The sequence below is a fragment of the Balaenoptera acutorostrata genome, chromosome 3 (genome assembly GCF_949987535.1).
Source record: "Balaenoptera acutorostrata chromosome 3, mBalAcu1.1, whole genome shotgun sequence".
Taxonomy (NCBI): domain Eukaryota; kingdom Metazoa; phylum Chordata; class Mammalia; order Artiodactyla; family Balaenopteridae; genus Balaenoptera; species Balaenoptera acutorostrata.
In genome coordinates this window covers 88,928,820-88,956,547 of record NC_080066.1, presented here as the reverse complement: position 1 = coordinate 88,956,547, position 27,728 = coordinate 88,928,820, and the positions used below count along the sequence as shown (strand labels likewise).

General features: G+C 35.0%; 2 protein-coding genes across 3 annotated transcripts in view; one reads left to right on the top strand and one right to left on the bottom strand.

The window, feature by feature from the left end:
* SLC24A5 (solute carrier family 24 member 5) overlaps positions 1-17,254 on the top strand; it is a 30,659-nt gene extending 13,405 nt beyond the window's left edge. Inside the window, exons 4-10 of the mRNA XM_007170453.3 lie at positions 9,375-9,458; positions 9,547-9,650; positions 9,997-10,097; positions 11,785-12,068; positions 14,186-14,392; positions 16,319-16,420; positions 16,932-17,254. Coding sequence (XP_007170515.2) covers positions 9,375-9,458; positions 9,547-9,650; positions 9,997-10,097; positions 11,785-12,068; positions 14,186-14,392; positions 16,319-16,420; positions 16,932-17,254 — 1,205 coding nt within the window. The remainder of the gene's footprint in view (positions 1-9,374; positions 9,459-9,546; positions 9,651-9,996; positions 10,098-11,784; positions 12,069-14,185; positions 14,393-16,318; positions 16,421-16,931) is intronic.
* Positions 9,740-27,728, bottom strand: part of MYEF2 (myelin expression factor 2) — a 38,894-nt gene continuing 20,905 nt past the window's right edge. For both annotated transcript variants that reach the window (XM_007170449.3, XM_007170450.3), the window contains 3 exons: positions 26,161-26,369; positions 26,030-26,081; positions 9,740-17,982 (listed from right to left, as the gene is read on the bottom strand). In XM_007170449.3, coding sequence (XP_007170511.2) covers positions 17,819-17,982; positions 26,030-26,081; positions 26,161-26,369 — 425 coding nt within the window. In that variant the 3' untranslated portion in view covers positions 9,740-17,818. The remainder of the gene's footprint in view (positions 17,983-26,029; positions 26,082-26,160; positions 26,370-27,728) is intronic.

Below are 27,728 nucleotides of genomic sequence, written 5' to 3'. Positions count from 1 at the left end.
CACTTGGTATATACTCCTAATACACTGGACTCCTAATACTTGCCATCAAATACTTCAAAAATTTTTTTCATTTTTACTCTAAAATCTCTGTAACTTTTTTAAAAAGGTAGATGATAAAAAAAATACCGTTAAGGACCGCCCTCCTCCCTCTTCCTTTCCCAGCCTCCTACCAGTAAGGAAACTAATTCATGTTTATGAACCAATAAATAAATAAATAAGTCCTGCATCTTATGTAAAGTGCCCTTTGGCATCAGGTAATTAAACATTAAGCTCAGTTACTGGTTTCTGGAAATAAGATCTGCCAAGCCCCTCAGTTCTACCCCTTCAATCATGTATATCGCCCAGAATTCTGAGCACAGACCTTACATTAGCACACGGGTCCCTAAAATCAGGATATCAGTGATGTTTTATGCCAAATAAGCAAAAGTGCCAGCGTTTCCAGTCTCTGTCTCCTGCTTATTAGTTAGTTTAATTGGTTGAGCGTGCTCACTTCAGAGAAGGTCAAAGTTAAGGCTTAGATTTCCCACTGCATACTCCCAGGACTACACAGAAATAGCATCCCCCCGCCACACACACACACACTGCTAGCATTTCTTCACAGGGAAAGAGCATGAATGTAAACTCTCCCTTTCTCCCTTCTCCCATGGTCCCACCCCCAACCCCTGCTGAAATACGTCATTTTCTCTCTTGTTCAGTGCAGTACAGCAGTATCCTTAGGACTTAAAACAGGATCTGGCAATAGCAGAGGCACTCAACACCTATTTCCCTAATGAAAAATAATTATAGAACAGGTCAGCGTAAGTTTATTATAATTATTATTTAACTTATAGTTTTACATTGATACTACATTTGACATTGACATTGATATTTTCCTTAATAGAAATTAAATTACTTTAACATAATACTTTTACTTAGACTGATGAAATGCAAGCAGAATAGAAGAAAAAACAAATTCCTCTACATTTCTATCCAGAGATCCCCACAGTTATCATGTGGTGTATTTCCTTTCAGTCTTTTAGATCTTGCTACATATACAATTTGAGGTCGTTTCCTTTTCCTAAGATAATATTTAATCATGCACATTTCCCTATATTATTAAATACCCTTCAAAAACATGATTCTTCATGGCAGCACAATAGTTCCTGATTCTGTAAACGATTTGAGCACCCAACACTGGTTTTTATACATAATAAGCACCCAGTAGAAATTTATCACAATTTTTAAAATTATTAATCTTATTAGACATTTGAGTTTTAATTTTTTGTTCTAAATGATGTTATGTCCATACTTGTATCAGATCTTTGCAAACTTCTCTGATCATTTCCTGATAAAGATACAGAGCTATGCATATCTTAAGCTTTATACTATACATTGCCAAAAGCATTTCACAAAGCGTGTGCCAACGAAAACCTCCACGATGTGTGGTAGCTTCCATTCCAGAAAACCATGAATAATATCTTTTTTAAAAATAATTCTTAGTGGGATCATTTTAAATGTCTTTGTTAATTGCTTTCAAATGGAAGTCATTTTATAAAATTTGTATTTATCTTATTATTTGTGAGGTTGAACATTTTATATGTGTATTAAAATTTGTGGTTTTCCTTTTGTGTTTTTTGCCCATGTTCTAATATGGGAGTATTTGTCTTTTACTTACTGATTTCCAAGATTTTTTTAAATATAAGGGTATTAACTCTTTCTAATATAATTTTTATATGATATACTTTTTATGGTTTGTTTGGTTTTGTATTTTATGTGTTTATCACATTGAAGTGTACATATTTTTAAGTAAATTTACAAATATTTTCCTTTATGATTCCCCTTTTGGTTTTATACCTAGAAATACCTTTTTATCCCTAGGTCAGAAAAATTGTCATCTTTTCTTCTACTTAGAGTTTCTTTTTTTTTTTTACATTTATTTATTTATTTATATTTAATATTTTCATTTCTTCCACTAAGACTTTGTTTTGCTATAGGATACAATGCTATTTTTCCCAAAAGTTGATCCATTTTCTATACTCTCAACTCTATACTCTATTCTAATGATCTATTTGTTCATGTTTGTGCCAGTACCGCACTTCTCATTAGAAAAACTAAATCATATTAATTATGTAAAACTAAGAAATTTAAAATTCAAGGTACTATATCCCCACTTAGAATCCTTCTCTTCCTGGAAAGCAAACAAACAAATCACTTTTCTTTTGTTTGTTTTTTGTTTTCACATTTCCAAACAATGACTTGACTTCTTTCAGTCAAAGAATAAATCCATCAAGAATTTTTAAAATAAAAACCTGTCTTGGGAGTGGTAAATAAATAGATAACTTTTCTGGCCCTGCAGAAGAAACCACTTAACCATTAAAAATTAGATTCCTACTTCAAAATAATCTTCATTAAGCAACTTCATAAAATATCTATAATAATGACTTCCACCATGCCATTTGTGGAATTACTTTGGAACATCATCAGCAAACATTCATTTCTCAAGTGAATCGCTCTTTGCTCTGAAGTATAACACAGTAGCTATTATGGATGTGTGATTGATGGATGCCCACATCACTGCCAAATCTTCAGCTGCTAAGAATTGACCCCGGTCTTGAGCATTGAAAATACTGGCAATGAAATGAAATAGAAATAGTGCTAGCTGGATTCATTTTTAAATGCCTCTAAATTAATTCTGTCGTTTCTCTTTCCAAGGTCTTAGCATGGTCTTATCCAAATTCGGACATCAGCAATAAAAAACAATTTCTCTGGAATTTCTTTACACCCACAGAAACTAACTTCAGAAAGTCTGCAAACGCTTTACATTTCCCCATAGTTCTTTGACAAGCTATAATAGTCCCACCCAACTAATAAGTATTAATATAATCCTCGAAACAATTTACAGAGCATTCTAGCATTCTACAATGTACTGGAATGCTATTAATTATTTATGTATTTATTATAGTTATTTATCATACAACAATTATAGAAGACCAAGCATGGTTCTATATTAAACATATATGATTATATTCAGTCTTCACAAAAACCCTATAAAGTAGGGACTATTAGATTGGTTTTACTAATGAAAAAACCGAGGCTGAGAGAATATATAATTTCTCAAGACTACACAGCCAGAACACAGGAGAGCCCTGGTTTCTCTAATGCCAAAACCCAAGAATGTTTTCTATTGCTGTGTAATATAATTTTACACGTCCTTGTTTGAGATTAGCTGCCGTAATATGGTTGTTTCAGAAGAACTGTTCTTTTTGAACAATTTTAAAAGGTATTTTTCCTCCCAAGGGCACTGAAAATTTTGACCACAAAAATACATCAAATACTCACTGTAACTACAGAGGAAGTATACTACAAAATAGTGAGAATCCACCAAGTCACTTAAAAAAATCAGTTAAGAATTTTAGCAACCTACTGGGGGTTGTAAATTAATGTTATAAATGGTTACCTGCAATAATTAGACTCTGAGAACTAAGCATTTTGTCCATGATGTATATGAAGTCATAGTGCAGTACTGTGGAACCAAACCATCATGTATAATGCAATGACTTTCTATGGAGTACATGTCTGAGTCCCAACCTAGGATACAATGGTTGAATTGGCACACCCCTGGCCCACCCCAGCCCCATCACCCCATGAACCCCTCCTCAAATCACTAACAGTGGTTCATTTGGTTAGCACAAGGGTCTTCAGCAAGGTGAAGACTAGAAAAGGCTCAGGACTGGAGTCTCCATGCAGGGGATAAGTTGGAAGTGGTGGAGGGCAGAGCCTCTTGCTGATGCCCTGGCCAGGCCCAACTCAGGCAAGTGAGTGCTCTTTCTGTCTGTAGCTATATATGCTGGTCTGTCAATTACCATTAGAACCACCACCACTTGAGGCTTTCAACAAGGATCTTTCCCTTTCTTGCTCAACTCATGATCATAAAAGTCACACAACCTCTCCTCCCCACCTCAAAACTGGAAAAGCAAGCACATACCCTGAGACATTTTGCTGTCATCTTAACTATGTAGAACCAATACAAGAAAATGTTGTTGCTATACCCCCTTCCTCTAATCCTATTTTCTCTTTTATCCATTTAAGTTCTAAAGGAAAAGAGACTAAAGATGATTCTTCGAACACATTTATATATAATATAAACTATATTAACTTGTAGCCCAAATAGTAGGACTATTACCTCTCATCTCTATAAGCAGTTCATTTTTAGAAACACAAAAGTTCAGTATAAAGTCAAAACAAATCCTTTTTATGTACTGTTTTAACATGTAATGGGGATCTCCTAGAGTTATTTAACCACTGTTTAAATCACCTTTCTTTAACTTTTCCTAAGCTAACTAGAGAGAAAAATGAGAACCCCTAATGACTGGTCACTTGATATAGCCCAAAGTCCACAATGAGCTAGTTATGAAACTTTTCTTTTTAAATGTTACACTAATATGCTATTCAGTTGGTAATTCTAATCCCTCCACCATGTTGATCCTTTGAAGTATAACATGTCTTAAGTGAAAATGATCTTAGTAAGGTTTTCAGAAACATACTTAAACAAAATATTTACTTTTTTATTAAAAAATTATTCTTGTTCACTCTGCTTTGAGCTAATATTTGCCCATGTTCTACTTTATGTTTCAGAAATAGACAATAAGAAAGAAAGGCAAGTTTTAATTCCAGGTAGAATTAATTCTAAATTGATAAAATTGAAAGGGAGTGGAATAATTCTGTGAGTATGGCATTTGGATAGCCGACAGTTTCAGGGGATTGTTTGATTCTTAATCCTGATGAAATTTACAGAGGCAAAGCCTTCCCAAAGAACAAAGAATCTAAGAATAGTGCTTCCTCCCTGCCACACAGGCACTCATTCTCCTCTTAAGAGCATTTTCATCCTCTTTGTTTTTCTTTTCCCTCTGATCTAAACTAATCTAAATTTAAAATATAAATAAATATATTGTGGTCACCTTGCATTGCATCTAAATCTACCCTAGGTGTATGGATCTAAATAAGTGCCAAGTGGTCTGGATATTACCAAGATGCTATTCAGGAACAGGCAATGATGATGATCATGATGATAATAATAATAATAAAGCTATGTATTAATCTCTTCACTTACATGGGTAACAGAAAGAGCAGCTTTTTAAACTCAAAAAGGTCTAGCTGCCCATCCCATCTCTGCAACTACTACCTATGTGACCTTGGGCAAGTTACGGAGACAAAACTCAGGTAATTGTGAGCTTTGGAGATAAAATGTCTTACATATGCTTTATATGATAGACTTAGGGCAAATGGAAATTAATTAATATTAAAGCTGTTAGATTAGGCCATGGGGGAGTCTTTCTTTTTCAGTGGAATCAGGCCTTTCAAAACATTATACAGGGTTTCAGAATTTATTCCATTATAGCTCAGACAAAATATGAGATGATAAATTACTTCAAATGTTTTTATTTACTGTTAAAAGCACCACAGAGCATATACATGCAGTTGTGCATTGAGAGGCTAGGCATTTATTTCCATGATGCTGACTTCACTCAAAACATTTCTAGAATATATTTGGAATTAATATCAGAACCAATTTTGCAAATCATAAAAGACATTGGTTTGCTGTCATACTTCATTTTGAATAGAATTACTCAGCATGACTACCCACCCTAGTCACTAGAGTTGGGTCTGAATGACTTTTAATTGCTTCCAAAATTCAAATCCATTCACAAAGCATGAAAATTTGCTATCACTGAGGACTTTACAAAATTGTGCCAGAAGACACCAAATTGCTTATAGCCTACTCTTGTAACTCTATTAAACGCACATTGTGAAAAGAGCTGGAAATACATAAAGAACGGTAGCAGTGGTTGAAATACAATGTTAAAATTATAAATGATCCTCCCCACTCTGTTTTCTCCTCCATTTTCTAAATTTTCAGCAACAAAGGGGATTTTTATTTATAAAAGGAATTTATTTAACAGTAAGAAGCAGTACAGAGGCTTAAGGCATAGAATTCATATTTTATATTTTTTGTAAAAATTGATAAAATTAGAAGATACCTAAATATTGTGTAGTCCAACCCTCCATTTTACAGATGGCAAAATACAAGGCTTGTCTGAATGACTTATCTAAAGTCTCACATTAAGGTACTGGCAAGGCCAGAAGCCAGGTCTCCATTTTAGTTTAAAACTCTTTCTACTATATTTCCAGAAGAGGATTTTCAAAAACCGTTATAAACTTTCCAACATGGTATCAGAGAAGAGAACATGCTTAAGAAAAAGTCTGATGAGTTACTGATGAGTAATCAGTTCATTATCATAAAGTTGCACTTTATATAAACAATGTAATATCTAAACCTATAAAGAAAACTCACCTTGAACATTTCTACTATATCCTGAAGGAAATATGATTATTCCTTTAGAGTAATAGAGAGGGAAAAAAGTAATAGCTCTTGGGAGGGGGGTGGGAAACCAGAACAATTTATCTTTAATAATAAACTATAGCAGAGAGAAATGCTACCCAAGGGTCAGTGAAGACAAAGCCAGTCGATTCTAAAGTTCAAAGGTATAAACCATTTTACAAAATATGCTTAGAACCTTAAGATATAACTTGTTAAAATATCTTTGAAGTTTTACACATCCATCTGTACAGAACCTTTCTTTTCATAACTGAAAGAGAGCCCAGTGAATAGCAACAAGCTTTATTGTTACTGCCTTTTGAGAGTGAAAGTGCTCAAAAGGGCCACCTATTTTCTTACCTTGCAGCAGCCGGATGGATCACCCTTTCTCTCTCAAGACTGAATTTTTCTAATGAAGCATTCTTCAGCCAGCATTAAATGAAGATTGGCCATTCACTCTTCAGCTGCCCCAAGTTTAGACAGTTACTTCAAGATAAAGCACTTTGTTCTTTTTCAATTTCCTCCACATATTATCTAGCCCTGGTTTGATTTGAGAAGAGAATTCATGGTAATATCACTAAATTTATACATTCTCTGGAATATGCTGGAAAACGTCCAAATTATTCCTGACTCCCATTAGCTATTTTCCCCCTAGCAAGGAATGGAACAGTGGTAGTTATGTACCAGTACCATGAGGCAGGAAAGAAAATGACTCAATTGCCCCCCATAATTGGCCTAAGTGCCATTCTTATATTATATTGAGTTTCTGTGATGAAACAGAAATAGCACTGGGTTTAGAACCAATAGACTTGTGGTTTATGCCCTAACTCCTCACATTTAAGATCCTTACTCTCCATGTAACTTTTAGTTACTGAACCTTCTGGACCTGTTTCTTTATCTGTAAAATGGAAATACCATCACTCACATCTGAGGATAGCTGAGATGATTAAATTATGTATATGATAGTGAACTGTATACCATGAATATAAGATATTATTTACTTCATACATAAAATGAAAAAGTTAATAACAGAACAATATGCTTCATCTTGTTCTATTTTAAGTTTCATGGCCAATCGGTCCTACTACATATCAGAGTTGTAGTAAGAGTATAAATTCTATATACTATATATATGCTACATATTTATATGTAAAATTACTCTAACCAGTAAAAGAAATGCTATGAAATGTCACTTACATAAATTATTACTTCTCTCCCTTCATTAGTCACCACAAGTAGATGTTCATCAAGCAAGATGACCAAAGGAAAATAGTAAGGAATAGGATAGAGGGCCTGAATCAGATAATTCCCACTATCCTGAGAGGATTTTTCACAATGGAGGCTTAACAGGTGGCCCAACAAGCTGGTTGGGCCTCTGAGACCAGACAATCTCATGGGGATAAAAAAGATGACTGCGGCTGGTATCACCAGCAAGCAATATTGTGGATGTCTTTCCAAGCACTTCCCATATTCTTCACAATAAATGCCCAAGTCCTTGCTAGGATCCACAAGGCCTTACATGATCTAGCCACCTATTACCTTTGACCTCATCATCTACAGCTCTCCTTCACACACTTTATTCCAGACACTCCAGTCTTTTTCTGTTTCTTGAACACACAGGCTAGCTTCTACCTCAAAACCTTTGCACTCACTCCATCTACCTAGAATACTCCTGGGTCTATGCGAGGTTAGCTCCCTCACTTTGAAGTCTTTAAGTTACCACCTCAGTGAAGTCCTTTCTGGTTACCCAATCTAAAATTACAATCTTTCCTCCATGACATTTTATATCCCCCCACCCTGCTTTTGCTCCTTCTAACATAATACATAGTTTTCTTGTCTGTCTGTTCTCACTATAATTAAATTCCAGAAGATGAGAAACACTTGTCTGTTTTGTTACTGCCACATTCCTAGCACATAAAAAAAGCATCTGGCATACTAGGTAGTCAATAGATAAATAACAAATAAATGAACAATAGTCAGGTGTTCCAGTTATCTATGGCTGCTTAACAAATCACCCCAAAACTAGTAGCTTAAAAGAACAATCATTTCATACCTCTCACAGCTTTGGGGGTTTACTGGCCTCAGCTGAGTGGTTCTTGCTTGAGGTCTCTCATGCAGCTATAGTAAGAAGAGAGGACTAGAATTATCTGAAAAACTCCCTCCTTCACATGTCTGGTGCCTGGGATGGGAAGATTCAAAACTGGGGGGCTGAACCAGCCGGGGTTCCTCAGGGATCTCTATTTCTATGTGGGCTCTTCACAAGGTCTTTCCAGGATGGTAGCCAGGGTTTTTATGCGATCACTTAGGGCTCTGAAGCAAATGTTCCTAGAGAGAGAAAACCATGAGAAAGTTTTGTCACCTTTTATGTCCTAGCTTCAGAAATATTACGGCTCTGCCATACTGTTAGTCAAAGCAGTCACAAAGGCTCATCTAGGCTCAGATGACGTAAACATAAACTCCACCTTGTTTTTTGTTTTATTTTGGTTTTTTGATAGGGAATGGAGAGGTTCTGGAAAATCATGTGGGCAGAAATATTGTAGCTATTTTTGTTTTGTTGTCACACCGCCAACAACAAAAGGAATCAGTAATGTCAAAGGTAGATGTCTCAGCAGAGAAGTAGAACCTGATGTGGACCTGAGAATGAGCGACAGGTAATGGTCCCCACAGGCAAGAATAAGGAAATACTGACCACAGGTGAAAGGGACTCAACAAAGCACACCAGAGTTTGAGAGTCTGGAAAGACTGTCAAATATCAGTAGATATAGCAAACAATAAACATCAACCAAGGATTGCTATCAAAGCCTTGGAAACCTGAGTTTTAGTTCTAACTTTGACACTAACTTTCTGACTTAGGGTAAATAATGCCTAGCATGCTGCCTCTATCGGCTATTTTCCAGCTAAAGTTAATATTAGTGATTTTCTGTGAAGATGTAGCTTTGATATATATCTATTTAGTTATAAAGACATACTCTTTCATTTGTCACTTTACCAGGCATAACATAATTTCATTTGTCTTCAGACTTTGGATTGTCCCAGAATGTTGCCGGTGCAACTTTTATGGCAGCCGGTAGTTCAGCTCCTGAATTAGTTACTGCTTTCCTAGGTAAATATTGCTCCTTATATTTTTTCTTACTCCATGTGATTTGATCTTCTCCAAGTCAATACTAACTTAGTTACTGTCTTGCTTATAGGTGTATTTATCACAAAGGGCGATATTGGCATTAGCACCATTCTTGGATCTGCAATTTATAATCTCCTTGGCATCTGTGCAGCCTGTGGCTTACTATCTAACGTGGTATGTAAAAAAACTTTATTCAACAAAATTTATTGCCTTGACAAATTATAAGAACCGTTCAGAGTCTAGAACAAACAAGGCACTAGTAATGTGTTCAGTTAAATTTATTAATCGGTCGAAAAACAACATGTATTCAATTTTAAGTTAACCCACAAATACCTCTTGGTCAAATTTATGAAAATCAGACTAGGTTTAGAAACACAATTTTTCTTAAAATTCCTTTCTCTATGCAATATGCAAAAGATAACAATATTTAGCTACAAATATACAAACAATTTTATTATTGCACTAAGCAAGTACTTGAAGAAGTTACAGTGTAATGGAGAACATTAAATTATTTTTATAGGTTTCAACGCTATCATGTTGGCCCCTATTCAGAGACTGTGCAGCATACGTGATTAGTGTAGCAGCAGTTCTTGCCATAATATTTGACAACCAAGTTTACTGGTAAGCTTGAAATAATCATTATTCTTAATGTAAAACAATTACAGAGAGGATTTTTATAAAATTCTGATGGTTTAGTTACATTTCTTTTTTTTCAAAAATGTTATTTCAATCACTTCTCAATTATCCGCCACTTCCGTACATTTTCCCTGTAGGTCTCTGAGCTAACCTCCTCACCACGATTGCTAGTTGGGGTCTTCTCCTTTCTTTGCAATTCTTTAGTCAAGTCAGTCTTCTTTTGTCTAACCACTGGATGTTACCACCCTTCTTTCTCCCCACTGCCTGTTGAGAAGATCTCCCAACTTTTTTGCCCGTTAAAGCCCCAACAGGTGGCTTTTTCATCTATTGGGTGGTTTACCTTTCCTCCGTTAAAAGTGACCATGGTCACAAGATTGGAGAAGATGACAAAGGAAGTAAAAGAAGTTCCTTTAAATTCCTCCAACTTTCTCCCTGATGTTCATTTAGTAAGAGGAACTATAGCCTTCTTCCTCTAAAAATCAAAAACGTTTAGGTTTCAATATTGAAAACTATTTGCTTTCTTTATAATCTCCCCATGCCTTGCTGTTCCAAGAAAATGAAAAAGGGGGTGACTTAGTGAACAGATAGTAACCGTTTCAGCTAACAAGTAGGTGTTTATCACTACACTAGGAATCTTAACGGATAAAGAAATGTAAAACACAGCCATACGGATTGTACATTGCCCAACGCCAGAGATCACCAGAAAAATAGGAGACACTGTAAATGGCATCCCTCTGGAATACTACAATTTGGCAGTGCTGCACCAATACCTGCTATCAAAAAGCTTTAAACCTCGCAGGGAGCAAATGTCTTAAATGCCTCATCCTGAAATCTAGCCTGTCTCCCAAGGAGAGACTGTTGGTTACAATGGGGATGCTTCTGGGACTCAGCAGTTGTCTGTAAGCGGACAATCACTGTGAGAGCGTCCAAGCTAACGCTCCCCCCCATTAGGGAAATCAGGAACTCTGTGCTTTCAAGCTGTAGCAGAGATTCACTGGCTATAAAATAAAAGGTAGATGCAAGGTTCAAATGTGATGGTATTCGCTAATGAAAATCCTTTAAACAGCAAACCAGAGTACAGGAAAACGATTCTCAGTGCCTTAGGTATAACTTTATTTTTGAGAACATCCTTGCTTTCTTGTGAATGCAAGCCAAACTCATTTACATTAAAATCGTCAAAAAATCTCTGTATAGCAAACTGAAAAGCTCCAAAGTCTAACATATTCTGAATATTTTACACAAAATTTCTATACCAGAACAATTGAAATGAAGATACTATATTTTCTTATAATTATTATATTCTTCCAATGAACTGAGGTGGAGAATGCCCATCACTATTCATTAGTTTCACTTTTATTTTGAAGTCTACAATTACTATTATGTTTAAAGAACTTTTTATGCCTGCCATTCGGAAGGATTCTAAAAATTAAGACAATGAATTTATAATCCTTGTTTTTGAAATACAGAAAGCACAGTGTCAAGCTTTCATCAATAAATTTTTAATAATGCTGTAAACCAAAGGTGGACACATCTACAAAACCAAAATATATCTAGAACATTTCCATTCTATTGCTGCATTCGAAAATTAAGCAGATACTGCCCAAAAGCTACTAACTCTAAAATAACTTTCACATTTTTAATTGAAAAACACACAAATTTCTCTAATTTATAGGTATGAAGGAACTTCACTGCTTTTGATATACGGATTATATGTTTTGGTGCTGTGTTTTGACATTAAAATTAACCAATATATTATAAAGAAGTGCGGTCCTTGTTGCACCTGCCTTGCCAAAGCAATGGAAGCGAGACGTGAACAGCAGCCACTGATGGGATGGGAAGAGGAGGATCAACCATTCATCCGCAGGCAATCAAGAACTGACAGTGGAATATTTCATGAAGATTCTGGCTACTCCCAGCTTTCTATAAGTTTACATGGTCTTAGTCAGGTTTCTGAAGGTAATAACCACATCCTGGCCACTGTTAAGTCTATTCACTAGCAAAACTTAATTTCATTTCACTTAATTCATTAAGTACTATATACTTACTACGTAAAAAACACTATGGGGATTCAGGGATGATCAAGAGGCAGACCTATCCCTAAAGAAGCTTCCAATACTACAGGGGGGAAAAAAAAAACCCAAATAGCTAAAATGTGAACATTTAAGTACTGTAAAGAGAAACAAGTAAAGCATAACTGTGGTTCCTAAATGGGACAGATGGTATAAAATTTGATAAGGATGGTTAGATAGGAAAGATTATCACGGAGAAGGGAGCATTAAAACTAAGCCTTGTAGAATAGTAAGATTTTAACTAACAACCTGATTTATGAGTAATAAGTAACAGCTATTGAAGTCTAGACTTCAATAGCTGTTAGTTATTAGTCATAAGTAAATGATGCAGAGATAAGAGTAAAGAGTATTCCATGGACTGACAAGGAAGTAACATGAGCAAAAGGCCTGCTCGAGTACTAACATAACTGGAGCACTGAATGTGCAGAATGGAAGCAGAAGAAAGGTGGATAGAAAGGAAGAGGATAGAAAGAGTCTTAAATGCTAGATTAAGAGTGTTTGCAGGTTTGTGAGTAGAGAAATTATCAGAACTGAAATATGGGATAAAGGACATGGAGGTCTTTAAGAGGCTACTAAACCAACTGATGTGTTTAGCAGATGTCTAGACAAAGTGAAGGCAGGGGGAATACAAGAGAACAGATGTGAGACATTGCAAAGGAAGCATCACCAAGACCAGGCAACTGAAGGGCTACTTGGGAGCAGAGATAATTCTGAGGCTTTTGATAATGACTAAGAAGATGAGAACACCACTTACAAAAACTAGGAATTAAGGAAGAAAAGCTGGTGTGGGAAAAAAGAAAGTAGGAAGGAAACAGTTGAATTTTAAACATGTCATCTGAAGCAGTAGCAAAACACTTAAGTAAATATATTTAGTAGGAAGTCGAATTCAGCTACGGCCAGAAATACAAATTTGGTGGTTATTTTTTTATAAAGTGGTTGTAAGAAACAGATTCTAAATTTTATTTAGTACTTTAGACAGGGAACTTATTCTAATTTATTACCTTAAAAAGTTAAAATATGACTTTGCCCCTTCTTACAAAAATTATAGTTTCTAGTCTTTCAGGCGCAAGAGGTACACATGTCTAAGTTAAATTTTGTTAACAAGAAACTCAAAAGAACCAGTCCAAACATTTTTTATTACACTAAAATTATATCTGTTACTTTCTGGCCCATTGGCTGAGGCTTGGCAAAAAATTTTTTATGAGTTATTTTACTAGCATTAGTTGTAATGTGACCTAATATATGGGTATAGTATTTTATAAATGCCATACAAATTTTAAACAATTTTAAAGTGAATTCCCCTTTTTATCCAATATATTGTCTTCCACTAAGTTAATAAAACAAATTGAATTTAAAAAACATACTCAAGTCTTATAAGTTACATTGTAGATTCTATACTAGTGCCTATTTTCTTAAGGTTCTTTCTAAGAATTGTGGTGAATTCTGTGTTTGGTAAATTAATTAAAGAAAATAATGAAACAAGTCCCCTAAAGTCACTTACAATGAGAATTAGAAATATTCCACTTAATAAAAAGATTATGCTATAATTATCTTATACTCCCTAAGTATACATTATGTGATACATAGGGAAGGCTGGAGGTATCATCAATATTGGGAAATGGAAACAACGGGGATAGCTAAGGTTAAGACACCCGGTCAATCCCATAAGCAAAAGTTACTAAAGACCATCCACACTGTAGAAAACCAAGAGAGGGCGAACTGACACTTCATAAACATTATGTCTCTAACATACTTAGTGAGTGACCCAAGACATCTTGATGGATTTAAGGCCCCAAATCAAGAAACGCTGAGTATCACATTTTACACCATCAGCCCTGAAGTCTCAATTAGTTTCTCTTTGCCAGCAATATCAGTAATGAGGTATTAGAATGCCTCTTAAAAACTGATACAGCTTATTTATTTCAATACAGCTTTCTAAATGAACATTTCTAACTTAATTGGCCACTTGAGAAAACTCAAAATCGTTTAATTTTTCCCTAACAGATCCACCAAGTGTTTTCAACATGCCTGAAGCAGACTTAAAAAGAATTTTTTGGGTACTATCCCTTCCCATTATTATACTACTTTTTCTAACCACACCAGATTGTAGAAGAAAGTTTTGGAAAAATTACTTTGTGATAACCTTTTTCATGTCAGCACTGTGGATATCTGCATTTACATATATCCTGGTTTGGATGGTCACAATAACTGGTATGTATCTTAAGTATAAGAGCACAATTTAAAAATAAAATAATCAGTTTTATATAAGAACAAAGCATATATTCACTAAGTGTAGTCTAGTTAAAGAGCAAATTTTTTTTCAGCAAAGACTAAAGATAAGTGCTATTTACAGAAAGATTAAATATTAATACACCAACAAGCTCATTCAGGTTTTGTGAGTTGTATATCACATGTCAACTACATTCTCACTGTTATACAGCCCAGGGGTACAAGTCAAAGGAATGTACATGTTATAAATGAAATCAAATTCACAGAATGTCTTTCTATTATGCTAATAATTAAATCACATTGCATGGGTGCACAATATAGTCTTTATATTGAATTCCATTCCATAATAAAAAATATAGCAAGGTGCCAGTGTTTCGAGAAAACGACGGGTACTCACTGTTTAACTGGATTACATTTTATTTTGCTTTTTAATATGGGAATATAAACGTAGTATGAAATGAATAAAAAGGGTATAAAATAAAGTTTCATTTTAGGTTTCTACTACCTTCATGATTAAGATTTCACTATTACTGCTTGGTCATAAGCAGCTCTAGTCCCACAGAACTCCTAGTCCAGAAGGAAAAACTGAATATAAACAATGAACAAAAAAATCAGGAATTTCTCCCAGAAAGGTTAAGCTGAATGGACTTACATCATAGATGAGCCAACCACCACCTGTGTGCCCAAATCGCTGAGTCTCCTGCTTTTGAGAGTTAAGTTTTACTGAACACAGTCATGCCCATCCATTTATATATTATCTATGGATGCCTTCACATTACACTGGCAGAGCTCAGTAACTGCAGCAGAGATCATATAGCCTGCAAAGCCTAAAATAATTACTATCTCACCCTTTCGAAAAAAGTTTGCTGACCTCTGACTCTTCTCAAATTAATATATGACTTAGAATAGTATGCTATTCTATTTCTTTTTACTTTTTTTTAAGAGCACGATGAAAAAGTCCAATAGCTTGCATATTAAAACGCTAAATTTTCTCAGACAGATCACATTTGACATTAGGAAAGCAAGAAAAGAACAAAATGAAGTACTAGATCATAGAACAGTCCCCAAGATGATAAATATTAGTGTTATTTATGTACATATGAACTCTGGCAAACCAGTAACAAAATTAACAACCAATTACAATTCCAGTATCAATATATAAGCATGCAATAAATATGCTACTTGAAGTTCGTTTAATTAACATTTTAAGAAAAAAAAAATTCTAAAGTAAGTTTTCAATTACAATATTAAGAGCAGTTACAATTACTTTTTTTAAAAAACTTCCCTCTAGTTCTGTTTCCCAAAATGAATACATTTATGAAAAATGTTGAACTGACATCAGATTTAACAGAAGTATTAAACTGGGACCATAAAGTTAGAAAGACTCAAGCCGAATCCTATTTTGTTTTCCTCAGATTTATGATTTCCCAAAGAAAACACTAAACGAAGGTCTGTCACTAAAGTAGGAATTTAAAAATGCATACCGTGTTAACACATTTACAGCTTAAGAACAGCTACAAATGATTTGCTTAAATCTTACCTCTTTAGCAAATGTTTTTAAAAGGGAAAAGAGAAAATGACCAATCTCATTAGCATATTTTAAGCAACAGCCTTGACAACAGTGGACAGCCAAAACGTCTGTAAGCATACCAGGTAGGGAAATTACTCCTTGGTAGAATTTTGTGTATTAAATATCGATATCTGTCATTAAAAATCTGTGCTACCTGGGTTACCAATTCACCAATATTATTCAATATTTTGGTAGCTAAAATCTAAGTAAATACATATTGGTTCTGAAATCTAAATACGCCTATTTTCTGTTTCAGGAAAGAAATATCTGAAATATCTGCAGAGAACAGTTAGCGAATCTGTAAGATTTGTAACTTGTAATATCTATGTTTATTACAGGGGAAACATTAGAAATTCCAGATACAGTAATGGGCCTTACTTTATTAGCAGCAGGAACAAGCATACCAGACACGATTGCAAGTGTGTTGGTTGCAAGAAAAGGTAAGAAGTAGGTCCCTCAAGCTGCAGTGCCCATTCTTAAAAGCCTGGCTGAAATACACTGAGCAAAGGTACCTTTAAAATATTTATTTCCTCAGTAACATACTTCGAAGAAAAAAAAAGGAGTGACTCAGAGGAAGGATTTACTATTTAATAGCAGATTAATTTCACTAAATCTAATTGCCCAAGTAATATTCATCTGAAATGTGCATTAAATCATAACTAACCATGTTAGAATGAAAAGCAACAAGTAATCTACATACCTTATTGAAAAATGGTTTAATAAATAAAGATAATTATTATTAGATAAATAAATGTTAAGACTTTAAATACTAACCCCCCCAAATTTAAAAATACAAATTCATTAAGACTTTTGCTCTAATACAACAATTTTCCAAAACAAACAGAGAAAGTATCCAGTGTTTTTTCTTATGAAGCTTATTAATAAAATACAGTATTGGTGTGCATATTTTAACAACATGCTTTTTTTTTTTTTTTTTTTTTTTTTTTACAGGCAAGGGAGATATGGCTATGTCTAACATCGTGGGATCCAACGTGTTCGATATGTTGTGCCTGGGAGTTCCATGGTTTATTAAAACTACATTTATAAATGCATCTGCTCCTGTAGAAGTGAACAGTAGAGGACTAACTTACATAACCATCTTTCTCAACATTTCAGTTATTTTTCTTTTCTTAGCAGTTCACCTTAATGGCTGGAAACTAGACAGAAAGTTGGGAGCAGTCTGCCTATTATTATACTTGGGGCTTGCAACGTTATCAGTTCTGTATGAACTTGGAATTATTGGAAATAATAAAATAAGGGGCTGTGGTGGTTAATGTTATGTGGAAAATGTGAATGATGGGGAAGGGCAGAGAAGGAAAACTCCATTTCTCCATTTAAGTCAAATAAAAAATATTCTGAACTTTAGAACCTAAAACTTACTTACAGTAATTCTTTATCACCAACAAAAATTTAAAACCAACCAAAATCATATCCTAATTTGTCTGAGCCCTTTCTTTTCAAGGACAATTACATATATTAAACAGAAGTTTTGAAAAAACCATCTATGTTTTACCTTACAATAAGTTGATAAAAGCTGGGGACACTTGGACAAACAAATCCCACTATGCAGAACTGAAAATAACAAGAAAATGGCTTATTTCATTAAAAATAGTATAACCATTCATTTAAACTGAATGACCAGACTTGCTGTCTTTAAAAATCCAAACTTGAGATTAACAAAAATCACAGTATATTAACACTATACTGTTAAAAGCTGGTGGGAGTTTTAAAAGTTCATCTTTACAACTTTTGTAAGCATACAGTATTACTTTAAAAAATGACTTTTACTAGGAGAGTCAGCAAAACAGATGTAAGAATGTTCCAACCGTGGTTTCAAATTATGCATTACGATCCAAGCGAACATCAATTTCTCTGCCACTGATTTTTATGCCATTCATTATTCTGCAGGCTTTTTCAGCTGATTCTGGGGAGTCAAATCTGACCGTTCCACAGCCTTTTGACTTTCCATTCTCCATTTTTATTTCTGCAAACATTACGTGACCTGTAAAAGAAAAATTATAGAATTACTAGTCTGTTTAAACAGGTTCCATTTCACTACACAGGTTTGAAATTTCTCATAGCCAATGAAATGACAACTTGGCTAAAAACATCAATGATTTTAAAACAGCACATCATATAAGCATTATTCTCATCATTTTATATTCTGAATATAATGCAATTCATATAAAGTAATGAATATATACAGGTTATAATATACAAAATTGAAATCAAAATAAATTTGCTTAGGATTTAATATTTTATTAAAATAAAAATTTTTTAATGTTAAATCCTTACTTCTAAAGTGAATTTTATAGCAAGATAAGGTAAGCTAGCACAAAATGACACCAAGTCACCATGCCTAATAACAAACTTACAAATTCAAACAAAATTATTTTTAGAAAAACAATTGCTCTTTTATGCCCAATCCCCTAATCTCTCTTCCTTCCCTTTTATCCTCCATTTCACTCTTTTATCCCTGAAAATAGTAGCAACTGCCCAGAAATTTAATTTTTACCAGGCCACAAAGAGCTCCGCTAATTCTGCTTTTCAACCACAGTGCCAAAGTCATTTATTCAATATGACAATTTGAACTCCACATGTAAGAGTGGCACCAAGTGTATTATGGAAACAGGCATGGACGAGATACTGTATAGTTGAATCAATAAAAGTAGAAAACAGTGATGATAAGAGCACAAAGAAGAACCTTAGAGAAGCTTCCAGGAGGAGGAAAACCAGACAATGGTTCTGTTTATAGTTAATATCACTACTGACTCTATACAGACTGGTATTTGAAATAAATGAATATCATTTATCAAAATACGTGGCCATAAAAATCCATCATCCAAACCAGAAACTTCAGAGAGTAAAAGGGAGAGTTATTAATAATTACACACAAATAACAGATGTAAACATTGAGACTATCCCCAGGCATACAAGGATGTATGATAACCCAGTTCACACAGATTTAGATGTGAGGTGTGTGACTACTTACCATAATGTTTCCCTCCCCTTGAATATTATAGTTGCCAGATCACTATGGGCTAATTTTAGTCTGGCAATAAAATCAAAGAGCCAGACGTATTTAGTTCTATAAAAGGACAAAAAAAGGAAAAGGGAGGAAGGCAAAGAAAAGGGCTTGGGCTTCCCTGGTGGCACAGTGGTTAAAAATCCACCTGCTAATGCAGGGGACATGGGTTCGAGCCCTGGTCCAGGAAGATCCCACAGTCCGTGGAGCAACTAAGCCCGTGCACCACAACTACTGAGCCTGCGCTCTAGAGACTGCGAGCCACAACTACTGAGCCCATGTGCCACAACTACTGAAGCCCGCACTCCTAGAGCCCGTGCTCTGCAACAAGAGAAGCCACCTCAATGAGAAGCCTGCGCACTGCAACGAAGAGTAGTCCCCGCTCGCCGCAACTAGAGAAAGCCTGCGTGCAGCAACAAAGACCCAATGCAGCCCAAAATAATAAATAAATTAATTTTAAAAAGGGCTTATCAAAAAATTGCATAAGCCCTTTCCAGGCAATGGGATGAATTTTTAATCCCAATGCATGGGTAAGATTTTTTTTTCCTGTTTAAATTTTGATCTGAATGATTTTGATCTGAATGATTTCTACAACATCCTAGACTATTTTTCTTCTTTTTTTTTTTTTTTTAAAGTTTTACTTGATTTTATTTATTTATTTATTTATTTTTGGCTGTGTTGGGTCTTCGGTTCGTGGGAGGGCTTTCTCCAGTTGTGGCAAGCGGGGGCCACTCTTCATCGCGGTGCGCGGGCCTCTCTCCATCGCGGCCCCTCCCGTCGCGGGGCACAGGCTCCAGACGCGCAGGCTCAGCAATTGTGGCTCACGGGCCCAGCCGCTCCGCGGCATGTGGGATCTTCCCAGACCAGGGTTCGAACCCGTGTCCCCTGCATTAGCAGGCAGACTCTCAACCACTGCGCCACCAGGGAAGCCCTATTTTTCTTCTTTTGTTTATTCATCCATCCCCGCCCTGCCCCATTACTGTGTTTTTTTAAAACCAACTGATAGGTAATCACTCACCCACTCAATACTAATTAAATGGTTCAAGTTAATAAATATCACACTGAACCAAACCATGATCTGTAACCCAAGCCAGGCAGTCTTTAACTGTGTTCTAAAAGTATAAAAAAGACTAATTCCCAGAGAAATTATTATATGGTTAAAGTAGATCCAAAAAATTTTTAACCTACAACAGGTAAAAAACCAAACACACCCCTGTGCACCATTAGTGGGAATGTAAACTGGTGTTTCCACTATAGAAAACAGTATGGCAATTCCTCAAGAAATTAAAAATAGAACTACCATAAGATCCAGCAATTCCCCTCCTGGGTACTTATCCAAAGAAAATAAAAACACTAATTAAAAAAGATACATGCACCCCTATGTTCACTGCAGCACTATTTACAACAGCCAAGATATGGAAGCCACCTAAGCCTGCACTACTCAGCCATAAAAAAGAATGAAATCTTGCCATTTGCAACAACATGGATGAACCCAGAGGGTATTATATGCTAAGTAAATAAGTCAGAGAAAGATAAATACTGTATAATTTCACTTATATGTGGAATCTAAAAACCAAAAGAAATGAACGTAACAAAACAGGAACAGTTATACAGAGAAGGAACAGGTGGCTGTCTTGAGTGGAGGGGGCTGGAGAGAAGAAAGAAATAGGAAAGGAAGATTAAGAGGTACAAACTTCCAGTTGCAAAATAAATGAGTCACGGGTATGAAATGTACAATGTGAGGAATATAGTCAGTAACTGTGTAATATCTTTTTATGGTGATATATTGTAACTAGACTTATCGTGATGATCATTTGAAAAGTACAGAAATATCAAATCACTATATTGTGTAACAGGAACTAACACAGGGTTGTGGGTCAATTATACTTCAAAAGCAAAGAAACAAACTCAGAGAAAAAAAAGAGATCATTTTGTAGTTACCAGAGGCCGGGGGTGGAGTGGAGAGGGGAAATTGGAGGAAGGGAGTCAAAAGGTACAAACTTCGAGTTATAAGATAAATAAGTACTAGGGATGTAATGTACAACATGATAAATATAATTAACACTGCTGAGTGTTACATATTAAAGTTGTTAAGAGAGTAAATCCTAAGAGCTCTCATCACAAGGAAAATCTTTTTTTCTATGTCTTTAATTTTGTATCTATGAGATGATGGACATTCACTGAACTTCTTGTGATAACCATTTTATATGTGTGAGTCAAATCATTATGCTGTACACCTTAAACTTATACAGTGCTATATGTCGATTATATCTCAACGAGACTGGAAGAAAAAAATTTTTTTAAAAATACAGAAATCACATTTTCTAACAAACATCATAAAATGAAACTGGAGACTATCTATCTATATATATATTTTTTTAAAGCTTTAAAGACAAATGCAGAGCAATTTCCAGAGTCCTCTTAGTATCTCAAATGCTGGGACCTGAAAAAAAAGCAAGTTTAATTAAAGAAGCATACCTTGGTAAATGGGAGCACTTTACAGTGATTTTGAAGAGGACTGTGGAGAATTTTCAAGAGCTTTTAAGGTTAAAGGTTCTTCATTATCCTAAATTTACCTGTTTTTCTTATACATAAGTATCCCACCATAGGTTTATTAGCAATACTAAGGTTCACTCAAGCAAGAAATCTTCAAAACTTCAAAGGAAAATATGTAATAATCTCTTGCAAAATCTGTTAATCTCCCAGGACAAGTTTCTCTTTCTCTTAAATTTCCTCTCTGTTTAGGAACCATGACTCAAACCACCAAATTCCTGACCTCACAATGATCTCAAGGCTTTTCTAGCTGACAAGGTCTATCAGCTAAGATACTTGAACCTTCTTACAGTTTGGACACTCAGGTTTATAGAGAAAGTGGCTTATAGATACTTGTTTCACAGTTAGATTGTCCCAAAAAACCCCTAGGTATAGAACTAGAAAGTTGTATTCTAACTTTCTTCTTAATCCCATAAAAACACCAATTGAGATATTTTCTTTTCTAAAGATAAATAATTGAGGAGAAAAAAATTTAGTTTTAATTAATTAAAATCAGACTTCTCTGGTTTTGTACATGTTCCGAGGACTCTTAAATGACTTAAATATCTACTGATCTTATGTGATTCCAAGAAAAACAAAATAGGGCTGCTATTTTAGCAACAGTGTAAGATAAAAGAGTATGCAATGAGAAATCAGTATTACAGTAATCAAAGATACTGCTGTTACATATACTAACTACAAAAAATGACTTTCCTGCAATAAAAGAAAACTTTCTATTTTATTTAACTCAGCCTATTAAGTAATCTTGTGGGGTATACTCTGCAAAATGATGATGTAAAAGCATATCTAAAAACAGACCAAATTAAAGCATAAATAAATAAATAAATGGTTTAATAAAATCTACTTCCAAAGTACAGCTGTAACATAACCACAGGACAAGAAAGCAAAATCAGATATTCTACAAGAAACTATAATTATGATATGGGGGACAAAAAACAAAGTTTGAGTGTTTCTTTACAAACAAAAGAAAGTGACTATCTATGAATATTCTTCATACATTGTTTTTACTCTTACTGCATTATTTTTACTGTTATGTTCATCTAGAGTCCACTAGTCATGCTTGAAGCACCATGTGTTTTAGTAAATAAAGTCCACCACAAGTCTCCATTTTCTATGCAGTTAACAGGTAGCATACTGATGTAAAAAATGAAAATAACGGAAACCTGTGGAACAACGTTATATTTGGCATGGTTTATAGCAGGAATAATTAAGAATGGGCTTTCCTTGCACTGCAGTTCTAAAACATACTAAGCCAGAGTATAGTTAAAGTGCATAGACAATATGGAAGTTTGAAAAACTACACCTATTTGACTTCATTAACACAACCTGAACTAATGTGGGGTCCAACTCTGAATGGGTCAGTTATTTACACTCAGTCTTCTTAAAAATGTGTATTCTGAGGAATTACATATAGCAAAATAAAAGAAGATCTACTTTACTATACTCACTTCCTTCTCATCTTGTTATATTTGGGGTATCTGAACACATTTTTTCCTGAATTATACCCACTAAGGAAATGTTGTATTGAGGGTTATATAACTCATGCTCCAACATTTTCTCAATCTTTGTAATTGCCCCGCCAAGGACAATTAACCACTCTAGACACTTAATAGCCAGAGGGTTCGCTGATGGGCCATTTACTAGCAGTTACTGTCTAGAGGAGAGCATGGAGTACCACTAGACTCCTACTAAGAAGTAACCAAGAGAACATACTTACTCACCTTGGGCTGAGGGGGTTAAAAAAACAGCAAAAAACTGACTTCTGCTGTGAAAAGGGCCACTACTGGCTTGGAGCAGGTTAAAAAGAAACTTTCCATTCTAAGAAGGAAAAGCTCTAAGATTTGAAAATTAATAAAGTGGTGTGGCAGAAAAATAGATGGTTCAGTTCATACAAGCCAGATAATTTCCATAGTTGCCAATAGCTGGACACTTAATTCTATAAATTATTACTGTAACTTATCTTCCTTTCCATCAAGGTAAGTTCAAGGTTAAAAACAGGAAGATGGTAGGAAATTATTTAGAACGGTATTACCTTAATATAAATCTGAAAGTCAAAAGCTTTTACAATTAGAATTGAGAAAACAAAAACAAAAATCATTACTCTCATGAGATAATACAGACTGATCAAAAAGGGACATAAAAATAGAGCTAAGGGGCTTCCCTGGTGGTTCAGTGGTTGAGAATCCACCTGCCAATGCAGGGGACACGGGTTCGAGCCCTGGTCTGGGAAGATCCCACATGCCGCGGAGCAACTGGGCCCGTGAGCCACAGCTGCTGAGCCTGCGCGTCCGGAGCCTGTGCTCTGCAACAAGAGAGGCCGCGATAGTGAGAGGCCCGCGCACCGCGATGAAGAGTGGCCCCCGCTTGCCGCAACTAGAGAAAGCCCTCGCACAGAAACGAAGACCCAACACACAGCCATAAATTAATTAATTAATTTTTTTAAAAATTACATAAATTCCTTTAAAAAAAAAATAGAGCTAAAATAACAGAGTTAAGAACTTTATTTTATTGGCTAAAATGTTGTACAGATTTTTAAAATGTAGATTTGGGGACTAGTTTTTGCTTTTAAAAAATGTTTTTGAATTGTTGATGTCCTTCTGTCAAAACAATGCCAGCAACAAGTATACAAGCCCACCAAAAGACCTCAAATTTGCTGCAAGCCTTGCTCATATCTGATCTTGAAAGGAAATCTGCCTACGTACAAGGAAACAGTCAACTCAGTATTGGTCACATTTTCACTAACGTCATTTGTTTGCCCCACCTTGTTCTTTATCTTGTTTCATTTCTACTCTTTAAAATAAAGTCATATGTCATCTGGAGATTCTTTTTCACTGAAACTACAACAGCAGGGATTATCTATACTTGCTGCCACTGCTCCTCATTTGATGGATCTCACTAAGGCCGTAATATGCTCGTTTCCCCTGTAGCCTATGGGATTCATGGCTAGATGCTGCTTACTCATCCTGGTAGATCTCCTTACTCCTACAAAGACTACCAACACCTCAAAACAACTTGATAATTCTGCTTTCTCTTAGTAGCGACTATTTACTAGTTGACTTGTTTACAACAACTTTTTTATCAAGAAAAATTATCTTTCTCTTCTTTGAATAAAATGTAAACAAATATAAATAAAAAGATGATCAACAAAAAGGAGCCACTAGAACACTGTAGACAGATCCACACTGTATGTTCTTTGAGGGCAGGGGTAATATCTTACTTTCTTCCCCTTTCTAATCCTAATGACGAGCAGACTACCAAAAATGCAATATTTGTAGATTTACTTAATAAATAACCAAATAAATGAATGAAGATCTTTTCAGAATGCTTAACTCATTCATAACATTTAATAAACTCCTACTATATGTGCAGAGGCAACGAAAGGTGCTAGAATAAAAAGATGATGGTTCTTGCCCTCAAGAGCCTCCATCTGGGAGGGAAGAAAACATGTGAACAGATTACTACAAGAAAGTTAGGTATAAAGTATTCTGAGAACACATTAGAGAACAGTTTCCAGAAGGATCACTTTGATCCCTTGTGACAGTGGCTACAAAGGCTACTTTTGTGGGCGAACACTAAACTTATCCCCTTCATGATCTCCAGAAATTAAAGATGTATTCCAAATACTCTTAACTTTCCATTAACTCTCAAAGGTTGAATGTACCACTTTTACTTAGCTATTTTTCATCATTATATCCCACCTACATAGTTGTACTATTAATAATTATACTCTCTGGGTTACCATGCAATAGCAAAAAAATACTAGCAGGAAATCTGTTACTTTGTTCTACTCACACTAAATCTCTCATCATTACAATAAAAAAGGCCCTCTTTTAAAAGTAATAAACCACCTAATCAACTACAGACCTAATGAACATATTACGGTTGTATAGGTAGTATCATTATAGCCAAGAACAGTTTATAAAAAAAACAGAAGGGCCACCAGAATGTACCTTAGAAGGCATTCTAGGCAGTGGGTTCTACGCTATCAACTAAGTTTCCTTTATTGTATAGGTGACAGAGTGCGCAGAATGGGTCTCATCTATTAACTCCGTATCACTTGGATGTCAGCATTTCATTGGGTCATGTTGACAAAGCACTGTACTACATTATAAACAAAGAAATAAATATACCATTCGTTAGTATTTCCCACATAAAAAACATCCTTTTAAATTCAAGCAATGATGATATGGTAACCATTTAAAAATCAGGTAATAAAATAAGCCCTTTCTTTATCCACAGGAGACAATGACAGACTCTACTCTAAATCTTGTTATTTAGTAGTAATTTGCACTGCTGTACGTCAGAGGATAGCAAAATAATTCATTTCTTTGAAGTGGAATTAAACCTGTCATACTACCCAGGAATAAGCATCTGGACAGGAAAAGAAAGGTCTAAGCAGTATTTAAAAGTTTAAAATCAATTTTTCCTCCATAATCAATATCAATATATCTACAGTCATTGGCATACTTACCACACTGACTGAATTTCTCTTTTAGTTTCTGCCAAGTCAAGTCAAAAGGCAGCTAGAATGAAAAAAGGTATTAGTAACAGATATACAAGGAGAAAAATAATTTTAAGTATACTTTACATTTAGTTGCTTACATTTCTGACAAATATCTGGTTGCCTTTGGAGCCTATTCTGTCTCTCATTCCGCTTCCCATAGGACCCGATAAAAATCCTCGATCCATATCGATGCTCCTTTCCAGGATAGCTCCTATACCTGGTCCCATTCTATCAAAGCTGGAACTCATCCGATCCAGTCCCATCCCCATTCCTCCAGTCACACTGTTCATGCCACCCATTCCACCACCTGGATTTTCAAGAAGGGAAGGGAGGATTTGGGAGTTTGGTGTTTTTGTTTTAAAAACAGAAGGAAAAGGAGAAGGAAGAGGAAGAAGGAGAAAAAGAGGAGGGAGAGAATCATTTTTGAGAAAGAAAGAGAGAAAAATTAATTCATTTATGTAATTAGACAATATATAAACAAAATTATTTTATATACACAATATAACAATCTTCCAAGGAACAGATTTTAATTTTGTATATATTCAGTTAGTTGAATGTTAATGGCTAACTGAATCTGTTCATTCTATTATACATATACATTTCTAAAAAATTATATTCTGATCATAAAACATAAGTTACATAAATTTTCTATCAATTTTATTTTCTATGAATTTTATTCATTAATGTTATAGTAGTTTGCATCCTCATTTTTATCTTTTAATAATACCAAGCTCAGTAATTGTTAGAACACAGACATATGGGGTAAATTCAAATAATTACAACTCCAACACATCAACTGTTGCTCTCATCATACTGTCCTACATAATATTCTTTTCCTAGCTTACCTTTCACCTCAGTATCTTGTTTCGCATACAATTGCTCTTTTCATATCAATTCGATTTTCAATAACCACAGAAAAACCTAACTTTTAGTCTCTATGTTATACAGAACTTGTGGAGATAACAACAAAAACTGGAATCACACTCCTTTAGCCAGAGCTTAAAAATCTAGCTTGTAGCTTGTACCCACTTGACTCTTATACGTTGAGTCCCCTTTAACTATTCCACTCCTACTCTTTCTCAATCGTATCCTTTTTTCTCCTACCTAATATCCCCATTCTAAAAATTAACATCACCCTCAAATTGGCATGCTGTGAATAACAAATATAAAATTAGGGGAACAGAAGTATAAACACTGGGGTGAAAAAGGAAGGTAGGGAAGTTATAACTAACAGGTAAATGGCCAAGGCTGAAAAGATGATGAAAAGAAGGAATAAAATGAGAAGCACGGTACAATGGAAGTAAGTATCTTGAGCTGACAAGATTTTTTTAACTCACTCTTAGAAGAGTTCAAGTAGACTTTGTTTCCTATTTGTGAGATTTCAATCAATTAAAGGAAGTCGGTAACTATGGAGAGCTCACATAGACATGGTTCAGTAAGCAACACGGGCCAAAAACTAAGCCTTGTGTTAAGGCTTAATATAAGGCCTAAAATGTGGTAGTGGAAACAGACGGAAGAAATTTGGCATTCCCCAGTTTTGCAACAATAGTACTCTTGATTCTATCAAAGAAAAGGTTTAAGAAGCAAGGAAATAAGCATTTTTTTAACCTTGCCCTCAACCTCAGGAGGTCTCCAGAAGTGTTAGATCTGAGGTGATTCACCTGTG